General features: G+C 59.5%; 1 protein-coding gene across 1 annotated transcript in view; it reads left to right on the top strand.

The window, feature by feature from the left end:
- itih6 (inter-alpha-trypsin inhibitor heavy chain family member 6) overlaps positions 1 to 10,288 on the top strand; it is a 57,196-nt gene that overhangs the window by 2,491 nt on the left and 44,417 nt on the right. Inside the window, exons 2-5 of the mRNA XM_038782555.1 lie at positions 4,402 to 4,586; positions 6,295 to 6,449; positions 8,293 to 8,403; positions 10,213 to 10,288. The exon at positions 10,213 to 10,288 is cut by the window's right edge and continues 172 nt beyond it. Coding sequence (XP_038638483.1) covers positions 4,402 to 4,586; positions 6,295 to 6,449; positions 8,293 to 8,403; positions 10,213 to 10,288 — 527 coding nt within the window. The remainder of the gene's footprint in view (positions 1 to 4,401; positions 4,587 to 6,294; positions 6,450 to 8,292; positions 8,404 to 10,212) is intronic.

The raw sequence follows: 10,288 nt of genomic DNA, 5'->3' as shown, positions 1-10,288 counted from the left end.
GCGACGCAGACACGGGGAGAAAGGGGCGACGCAGACACGGGGAGAAAGGGGCGACGCAGACACGGGGAGAAAGGGGCGACGCAGACACGGGGAGAAAGGAGCGACGCAGACACGGGGAGAAAGGGGCGACGCAGACACGGGGAGAAAGGGGCGACGCAGACACGGGGAGAAAGGGGCGACGCAGACACGGGGAGAAAGGGGCGACGCAGACACGGGGAGACAGGGGCGACGCAGACACGGGGAGAAAGGGGCGACGCAGACACGGGGAGAAAGGGGCGACGCAGACACGGGGAGAAAGGGGCGACGCAGACACGGGGAGAAAGGGGCGACGCAGACACGGGGAGAAAGGGGCGACGCAGACACGGGGAGAAAGGGGCGACGCAGGGGAGAAAGGGGCGACGCAGACCACGGGGAGAAAGGGGCGACGCAGACACGGGGAGAAAGGGGCGACACAGAACACGGGGGAGACAGGAGCGACGCAGACACGGGAAAGGAGCGACGCAGACACGGGGAGAAAGGGCGACGGTGACACGGGAGAAAGGGCGAGCGGCAGGGGAGAAAGGGGCGACGCCGACACGGGGAGAAGGGGCGACGCAGACACGGGGAGAAAGGGGCGACGCAGACGGGACACGGAGAAAGGGGCGACGCAGACACGGGAGAAAGGGGCGACGCAGACACGGGGGAGAAAGGGGCGCGCAGACGGGGAGAAAGGGGCGATGCAGACACGGGAGAAAGGGGGCGACGCAGACAGGGGGAGACAGGAGCGACGCAGACACGGGGAGAAAGGAGCGACGCAGACACGGGGAGAAAGGGGTGATGCAGGCACGGGGAGGAAAGGGGCGACGCAGACACGGGGAGAAAGGGGCGACGCAGACACGGGGAGACAGGGGCGACGCAGACACGGGAGACAGGAGCGACGCAGACACGGGGAGGTAGGAGCGACGGTGACACGGGGAGAAAGGGGCGACGCAGACACGGGGAGAAAGGAGCGACGCAGACACGGGGAGAAAGGGGCGACGCAGACACGGGGAGAAAGGAGCGACGCAGAACGGGGAGAAAGGGGCGACGCAGACACGGGGAGAAAAGAGCGACGCAGACACGGGGAGAAAGGAGCGACGCAGACACGGGGAGAAAGGGGCGGCGCAGACACGGGGAGACAGGAGTGACGCAGACACGGGGAGAAAGGGGCGAGGCAGACACGGGGAGAAAGGGGCGACGCAGAGACAGGGAGAAAGGGCGACGCAGACACGGTGAGAAAGGGGCGACGCAGACACGGGGAGAAAGGAGCGACGGAGACACGGGGAGACAGGAGCGATGCAGACACGGGGAGACAGGAGCGACGTAGACACGGGGAGACAGGGGCGACGCAGACACGGGGATAAAGGGGCGAGGCAGACACGGGAGAAAGGGGCGACGCAGACACGGGGAGAAAGGGGCGACGCAGACACGGGGAGAAAGGGGCGACGCAGACACGGGAGAAAGGAGCGACGCAGACACGGGGAGACAGGAGCGATGCAGACACGGGGAGACAGGGGCGACGCAGACACGGGGAGAAAAGGAGCGACGCAGACACGGGGAGAAAGGAGCGACGCAGACACGGGGAGAAAGGGGCGACGCAGACACGGGGAGACAGGAGCGACGCAGACACGGGGAGAAAGGGGCGACGCAGACACGGGGAGACAGGAGCGACGCAGACACGGGGAGAAAGGGGCGACGCAGACACGGGGAGAAAGGGGCGACGCAGACACGGGGAGAAAGGAGCGACGCAGACACGGGGAGAAAGGAGCGACGCAGACACGGGGAGAAAGGAGCGACGCAGACACGGGGAGAAAGGGGCGACGCAGACACGGGGAGAAGGGAGCGACGCAGACACGGGAGAGGGGAGAAAGGGAGAAGGGGCGACGCAGACACGGGGAGAAAGGGGCGACGCAGACACGGGGAGAACAGGAGCGACGCAGACACGGGGAGAAAGGGGCGACAGCAGACCGGGGAGAAAGGGCGACGCAGACACGGGGAGAAAGGGGCGACGCAGACACGGGAGAAAGGGGCGACGCAGACACGGGGAGAAAGGAGCGACGCAGACACGGGGAGAAAGGGGCGACGCAGACACGGGGAGAAGGGGCGACGCAGACACGGGGAGAAAGGGGCGACGCAGACACGGGGAGAAAGGAGCGACGCAGACACGGGGAGAAAGGGGCGACGCAGACACGGGGAGAAAGGGGCGACGCAGACACGGGGAGAAAGGGGCGACGCAGACACGGGGAGAAAGGGGCGACGCAGACACGGGAGAAAGGGGCGACGCAGACACGGGGAGAAAGGAGCGACGCAGACACGGGGAGAAAGGGGCGACGCAGACACGGGGAGAAAGGGGCGACGCAGACACGGGGAGACAGGAGCGACGCAGACACGGGGAGACAGGAGCGACGCAGACACGGGGAGACAGGGGCGACGCAGACACGGGGAGACTGGAGTGAGGCAGACATGGGGAGAAAGGGGTGACGCAGACACGGGGAGACAGGAGCGACGCAGACACGGGGAGAAAGGGGCGACGCAGACACGGGGAGAAAGGGGCGACGCAGACACGGGGAGACAGTAGCGACGCAGACACGGGGAGACAGGAGCGACGCTGACACGGGGAGACAGGGGCGACGCAGACACGGGGAGACTGGAGTGAGGCAGACATGGGGAGAAAGGGGTGACGCAGACACGGGGAGACAGGAGCGACGCAGACACGGGGAGAAAGGGGCGACGCAGACACGGGGAGACAGGAGCGACGCAGACACGGGGAGAAAGGAGCGACGCAGACACGGGGAGAAACTTTCTTCCTCAGCGAGTGGTTAGGATCTGGAAGGTGCTGCCTGAGAGTGGGGAGGAGGCAGGTCCAATCGAGGCTTCCCAAAGGGAATCGGATCGTTATCTGGACGGGAAGAATGGGCTGCACGGGGGGGGTGGTCACTGGGTACAACCTTCATTGATTGACCTGGAACAAACCCGATGGGCTGAATGGCTTTGCTGTACTGTCAACATCTCTGCGATTCAGTCATCGGGGGAACTGGGTGATGCAGAGCTGGAAACTGATCCAAAACACACACCACCGCACAGCACATTGCTTGGTACTGGGAGTGTTTGATGGGGACAGTGTAGAGGGAGCTTTACTCTGTATCTAACCCCGTGCTGTACCTGCCCTGGGAGTGTTTGATGGGGACAGTGTAGAGGGAGCTTTACTCTGTATCTAACCCCGTGCTGTACCTGTCCTGGGAGTGTTTGATGGGGACAGTGTAGAGGGAGCTTTACTCTGTATCTAACCCCGTGCTGTACCTGCCCTGGGAGTGTTTGATGGGGACAGTGTAGAGGGAGCTTTACTCTGTATCTAACCCCGTGCTGTACCTGCCCTGGGAGTGTTTGATGGGGACAGTGTAGAGGGAGCTTTACTCTGTATCTAACCCCGTGCTGTACCTGTCCTGGGAGTGTTTGATGGGGACAGTGTAGAGGGAGCTTTACTCTGTATCTAACCCCGTGCTGTACCTGTCCTGGGAGTGTTTGATGGGGACAGTGTAGAGGGAGCTTTACTCTGTATCTAACCCCGTGCTGTACCTGTCCTGGGAGTGTTTGATGGGGACAGTGTAGAGGGAGCTTTACTCTGTATCTAACCCCGTGCTGTACCTGTCCTGGGAGTGTTTGATGGGGACAGTGTAGAGGGAGCTTTACTCTGTATCTAACCCCGTGCTGTACCTGTCCTGGGAGTGTTTGATGGGGACAGTGTCGCAGGAGCTTTACTCTGTATCTAACCCCGTGCTGTACCTGTCCTGGGAGTGTTTGATGGGGACAGTGTAGAGGGAGCTTTACTCTGTATCTAACCCCGTGCTGTACCTGTCCTGGGAGTGTTTGATGGGGACAGTGTAGAGGGAGCTTTACTCTGTATCTAACCCCGTGCTGTACCTGTCCTGGGAGTGTTTGATGGGGACAGTGTAGAGGGAGCTTTACTCTGTATCTAACCCCGTGCTGTACCTGTCCTGGGAGTGTTTGATGGGGACAGTGCAGAGGGAGCTTTACTCTGTATCTAACCCCGTGCTGTACCTGTCCTGGGAGTGTTTGATGGGGACAGTGCAGAGGGAGCTTTACTCTGTATCTAACCCCGTGCTGTGCCTGTCCTGGGAGTGTTTGATGGGGACAGTGTAGAGGGAGCTTTACTCTGTATCTAACCCCGTGCTGTACCTGTCCTGGGAGTGTTTGATGGGGACAGTGCAGAGGGAGCTTTACTCTGTATCTAACCCCGTGCTGTACCTGTCCTGGGAGTGTTTGATGGGGACAGTGTAGAGCGAGCTTTACTCTGAGGTCTGGTTGCTGATATGGTGAATGTGTACCATTAATATTCTTTCTGTGCTGCAAATTGACTCTCAGCTGGAAACAGCCACCTTTCATTGACAGAAACAGTGAGCCTCAGTATCGGTGCCAAATCTGTCTCCGTGAAGCTTTGTATTGACATCGCCGAAGGGCAGCAGGTTAAAGATATTCTGCAGCTTCCATATTTCCCTGAGCCATACCAGGCGCCTCAACAGGAAGAACAGGATTGTGTTGAGAGTTTGGTCAGCTGAGGTCAACATGAACACCTCATCATTCTGTTGTAAAAGCAAAAATGTTCCTCAGTCCCGCGCCCCTCTTTTGCACGTTCAGTACTGAGGGAGATCCGCACTGTCAGAGGATCAGTGCTGAGGGAGTGCCGCCTTGTGGGAGGGTTAGTGCTGAGGGAGCGCAGCACTGTGGGAGGATCAGTGCTGAGGGAGCGCCGCACTGTCGGAGGGTCAGTGCTGAGGGAGCGCCGCACTGTCGGAGGGTCAGTGCTGAGGGAGCGCCGCACTGTCGGAGGGTCAGTGCTGAATGCCGCACTGTCGGAGGGTCAGTGCTGAGGGAGTGCCGCCCTGTGGGAGGGTCAGTGCTGAGGGAGATCCGCACTGTCGGAGGGTCAGTACTGAGGGAGCGCCGCACTGTCGGAGGGTCAGTGCTGAGGGAGCGCCGCACTGTCGGAGGGTCAGTGCTGAGTGCCGCACTGTGGGGGGGTCAGTGCTGAGGCAGTGCTGCACTGTGGGAGGGTCAGTACTGAGGGAGCTCCGCACTGTGGGAGGGTCAGTGCTGAGGGAGCGCCGCACTGTCGGAGGGTCAGTGCTGAGGGAGCGCTGCACTGTTGGAGGGTCAGTGCTGAGGGAGATCCGCACTGTCGGAGGGTCAGTACTGAGGGAGCGCCGCACTGTCGGAGGGTCAGTGCTGAGGGAGCGCCGCACTGTCGGAGGGTCAGTGCTGAGTGCCGCACTGTGGGGGGGTCAGTGCTGAGGCAGTGCTGCACTGTGGGAGGGTCAGTACTGAGGGAGCTCCGCACTGTGGGAGGGTCAGTGCTGAGGGAGCGCCGCACAGTCAGAGGGTCAGTACTGAGGGAGCGCCGCACTGTCAGAGGGTCAGTACTGAGGGAGCACCGCACTGTCGGAGGGTCAGTGCTGAGGGAGCGCCGCACTGTCGGAGGGTCAGTGCTGAGGGAGCGCCGCACTGTCGGAGGGTCAGTGCTGAGGGAGCGCCGCACTGTCGGAGGGTCAGTGCTGAGGGAGCGCCGCACTGTCGGAGGGTCAGTGCTGAGGGAGCGCCGCACTGTCGGAGGGTCAGTGCTGAGGGAGCGCCGCACTGTCGGAGGGTCAGTGCTGAGGGAGCGCCACACTGTGGGAGGGTCAATACTGAGGGAGCCCCGCACTGTCGGAGGGTCAGTGCTGAGGGAGCGCCGCACTGTCGGTGGGTCATTGCTGAGGGAGCGCCGCACTGTGGGAGGGTCAATACTGAGGGAGCTCCGCACTGTCGGAGGGTCAGTGCTGAGGGAGCGCCACACTGTCGGAGGGTCAGTGCTGAGGGAGCGCCGCACTGTCGGAGGGTCAGTGCTGAGGGAGCACCGCACTGTCGGAGAGTCAGTGCTGAGGGAGCGCCGCACTGTCGGAGGGTTAGTGCTGAGGGAGCGCTGCACTGTCGGAGGGTCAGTGCTGAGGGAGCGCCGCACTGTTGAAGGGTCAGTGCTGAGGGAGCGCCGCACTGTCGAAGGGTCAGTGCTGAGGGAGCGCCGCACTGTCGGAGGGTCAGTGCTGAGGGAGCACCGCAGTGTCGGAGGGTCAGTGCTGAGGGTGCGCCGCACTGTCGGAGGGTCAGTTCTCAGGAAGAACTGTACTGTCGGGAGCCAGCCTCTTTGATGGATGCAATTTTGCCGACAATACAGAACTATTTGAGTATTTCCACTGACATACAACACTTTCTCTCCGCCAGGTGGAGATCACAGATTTCCTGATCCAGTCCACAGTGGTGTCGAGATATGCCCTGACCTCGGTGCACAGCGAGGTCCACAATCCTGGTTCAGAATCACGAGAGGCAATCTTCGACATAGACCTCCCTCAGTCTGCCTTCATCTCCAATTTCAGCTTGTAAGTGACGAGATCTCCAGGCTGGGTCGCTGTTTCAATCATACAGTTTGTCAAAGGACAGGCGCAGTGCAGGAGCCTTCCTGTGTGACAGTGTGAGGGAGCTGGATTAACATCAGTAGGGATACAGTCAGTAACACAGGGTGCTGGGGGAGAGGGGTTACTGAGTGACAGTGTGAGGGAGCTGGATTAACATCAGTACAGATACAGTCAGTAACACAGGGTGCTGGGGGAGAGGGGTTACTGAGTGACAGTGTGAGGGAGCTGGATTAACATCAGTACAGATACAGTCAGTAACACAGGGTGCTGTGGGAGAGGGGTTACTGAGTGACAGTGTGAGGGAGCTGGATTAACATCAATAGAGATACAGTCAGTAACACAGGGTGTGGGGGGGAGAGGGGTTACTGAGTGACAGTGTGAGGGAGCTGGATTAACATCAGTACAGATACAGTCAGTAACACAGGGTGCTGGGGGAGAGGGGTTACTGAGTGACAGTGTGAGGGAGCTGGATTAACATCAGTACAGATACAGTCAGTAACACAGGGTGCTGGGGGAGAGGGGTTACTGAGTGACAGTGTGAGGGAGCTGGATTAACATCAATAGAGATACAGTCAGTAACACAGGGTGCTGGGGGAGAGGGGTTACTGAGAGACAGTGTGAGGGAGCTGGATTAACATCAGCAGAAATACAGTCAGTAACACAGGGTGCTGGGGGAGAGGGGTTCCTGTGTGACAGTGCGAGGGAGCTGGATTAACATCAGTAGAGATACAGTCAGTAACACAGGGTGCTGGGGGAGAGGGGTTACTGAGTGTCAGTGTGAGGGAGCTGGATTAACATCAGTAGAGATACAGTCAGTAACACAGGGTGCTGGGGAGAGGGGTTACTGAGTGACAGTGTGGGGGAGCTGGATTAACATCAGTACAGATACAGTCAGTTACACAGGGTACTGGGGGAGAGGGGTTACTGAGTGACAGTGTGAGGGACCTGTATTAACATCAGTAGAGATAGTCAGTAACACAGGGTGCTGGGGAGAGGGGTTACTTTGTGACAGTGTGAGGGAGCTGGATTAACATTAGTACAGATACAGTCAGTAACACAGGGTGCTGGGGGAGAGGGGTTACTGAGTGACAGTGTGAGGGAGCTGGATTAGCATCAGTACAGATACAGTCAGTAATACAGGGTGCTGGGGGGAGGGGTTACTGAGTGACAGTGTGAGGGAGCTGGATTAACATCAGTAGGGATACAGTCAGTAACACAGGGTGCTGGGGGAGAGGGGTTACTGTGTGACAGTGTGAGGGAGCTGGATTAACATCAGTAGAGATACAGTCAGTAACACAGGGTGCTGGGGAGAGGGGTTACTGAGAGACAGTGTGAGGGAGCTGGATTAACATCAGTAGAGATACAGTCAGTAACACAGGGTGCTGGGGGAGAGGGGTTACTGAGTGACAGTGTGAGGGAGCTGGATTAACATCAGTACAGATACAGTCAGTAACACAGGGTGCTGGGGGGAGAGGGGTTACTGAGTGACAATGTGAGGGAGCTGGATTAACATCAGTACAGATACAGTCAGTAACACAGGGTGCTGGGGGAGAGGGGTTACTGAGTGACAGTGTGAGGGAGCTGGATTAACATCAGTACAGACACAGTCAGTAACACAGGGTGCTGGGGGAGAGGGGTTCCTGAGTGACTGTGTGAGGGAGCTGGATTAACATCAGTAGAGACACAGTCAGTAACACAAGATGCTCTCCCCCCCCCCCCCCCCCCCGTCTCCCTTATTCCTGTTCTGTCTCTCTCTCCCTTCCTGTCTCACCCTTTCTTCCTCCTTCCTGACGTCTCTGACTGTCAGAACGATCGACGGGAACGTCTATCCTGCCCAAGTCAAGGAGAAAGAGAAGGCCCAGAAGATTTACGATGTAGCACGAGCAGGTGGCCGCACTGCCGCGCACGTGGCGACCAGGTAAGACCCCACAAGGGGTGGTGCCGCATTCCTTTGACGCCTTTCACATCCACCAGGGTTCCGAAACCACCTCCAGCCTGGGAAGGTGTCGGCGTTGCGCTGTTCCCAAGCAGATAATGCTCCCACGAAGAGATAAATGATACGTACTTGAGCTCTGGTGATTATATTTCGGGAGGTTGGTTGGGGATTAGAACATCCAAATCCCTCTCCCCTCCCCACCCCCTCACCCACTCGCCCTCTCGCCCGCTCCTACCCAATCCAGCACATCTCAGAGAGCAGGGCAGCGCTCCATCAGCACTGACCCTCCGACAATGCGGCGCTCCCTCAGCACTGACCCTCCGACAGTGCAGCGCTCCATCAGCACTGACCCTCCGACAATGCGGCGCTCCCTCAGCACTGACCCTCCGACAGTGCGGCGCTCCCTCAGCACTGACCCTCCGACAGTGCGGCGCTCCCTCAGTACTGACCCTACGACAGTGCGGCGCTCCCTCAGCACTGACCCACCGACAGTGCGGCGCTCCCTCAGCACTGACCCTCCGACAGTGCGGCACTCCCTCAGCACTGACCCTCCGACAGTGCGGCGCTCCCTCAGCACTGACCCTCCGACAGTGCGGCACTCCCTCAGCACTGACCCTCCGACAGTGCGGCGCCCCCTCAGCACTGACCCTCCGACAGTGCTGCGCTCCCTCAGTACTGACCCTCCGACAGTGCGGCACTCCCTCAGCACTGACCCTCCGACAGTGCGGCGCTCCCTCAGTACTGACCCTCCGACAGTGCGGCGCTCCCTCAGCACTGACCCTCCGACAGTGCGGCGCTCCCTCAACACTGACCCTCCGACAGTGCGGCGCTCCCTCAGCACTGACCCTCCGACAGTGCGGCGCTCCCTCAGCACTGACCCTCTGACAGTGCGGCGCTCCCTTCAAGACAGTGATGGGAATACCGATTTAATCTTCACTTTTCTGATTCCGAGACAATTGAATCTCATATCCTGTCATATTTTTTGCAATCCTTTCCAACTGCGATCATCAGCTGTGACGTTACAGTTTTATATTTTTTTAGACTTCGATCAGATGAGTTGAAGGCCGGAGATTGGTGATGGGGAATAAGGAGATGGTATTGTACTCAGTGCTCCTGAGTTGGTCTCACAACTGAACCGTAACCTTCCGTGAGCCCTCTAGCCATTGAGCTTCGCTGCACGTAATGAAGCCATTCGGCCCATCTATACCCTCTCTATTCTGGTCCCAATATCCCAGCGCTCGGTCTGTGGCCTTGTGCGCTGTGGAGTTGCAAATGTCCATCCAAACGCATCTCCAATGTCCTGAGGATTCTCGCCTCCATCGCCCTTTCAAGCAGCGAGTTCCCGATTCCCAGCAGCCTCTGGGTGAAAAGGGTTTGCCTCACATCCCCTTGAAATCTCCCGCCCGTTACCTTAAATGTATTGATCCCTCCGCTGAGGGGAAAAATCCCTTCCGACCCACCCTATCTCTGACCCTCAATCAGGTCCCCCCCCCCCCAACCTCAGCCAACTCCGCTCCAGGCCAAACAGGCCCAGCCTAACCAGCTGAAACATTCCCGGTGAATCACTTCCGCGCCCTCTCCGGTGCGGTCACTTCCCGACTTCTCGTCCGGAATTTTCCAGTTGCTGCAATTCACTTTTTTCCAGCAGGGCCCCAGTGCCCCACCCCTTGAGAGGCCTCCCCCCTCCCCCCCCACCCACCCCTTGGCGTCCATTTTGTGTTTGTTTCCACCCGCCGGCTTTCGATCCGTCGGGCCTGTGGCAGATGCCTGACGTTCCGGCGTCCCTCGCAGGGGCCGCGAGGCGGACAGGTTCCGCGTGGCCGTCAACGTGGAAGCCGGGGGCCGCGTCGGCTTCTCCCTGAGCTAC

Source organism: Scyliorhinus canicula, chromosome 21 (genome assembly GCF_902713615.1).
Source record: "Scyliorhinus canicula chromosome 21, sScyCan1.1, whole genome shotgun sequence".
In the NCBI taxonomy this organism is placed as follows: Eukaryota; Metazoa; Chordata; class Chondrichthyes; order Carcharhiniformes; family Scyliorhinidae; genus Scyliorhinus; species Scyliorhinus canicula.
Note: the sequence above shows the minus strand (reverse complement) of the source record. Positions and strands in the feature narration are given on the sequence as shown.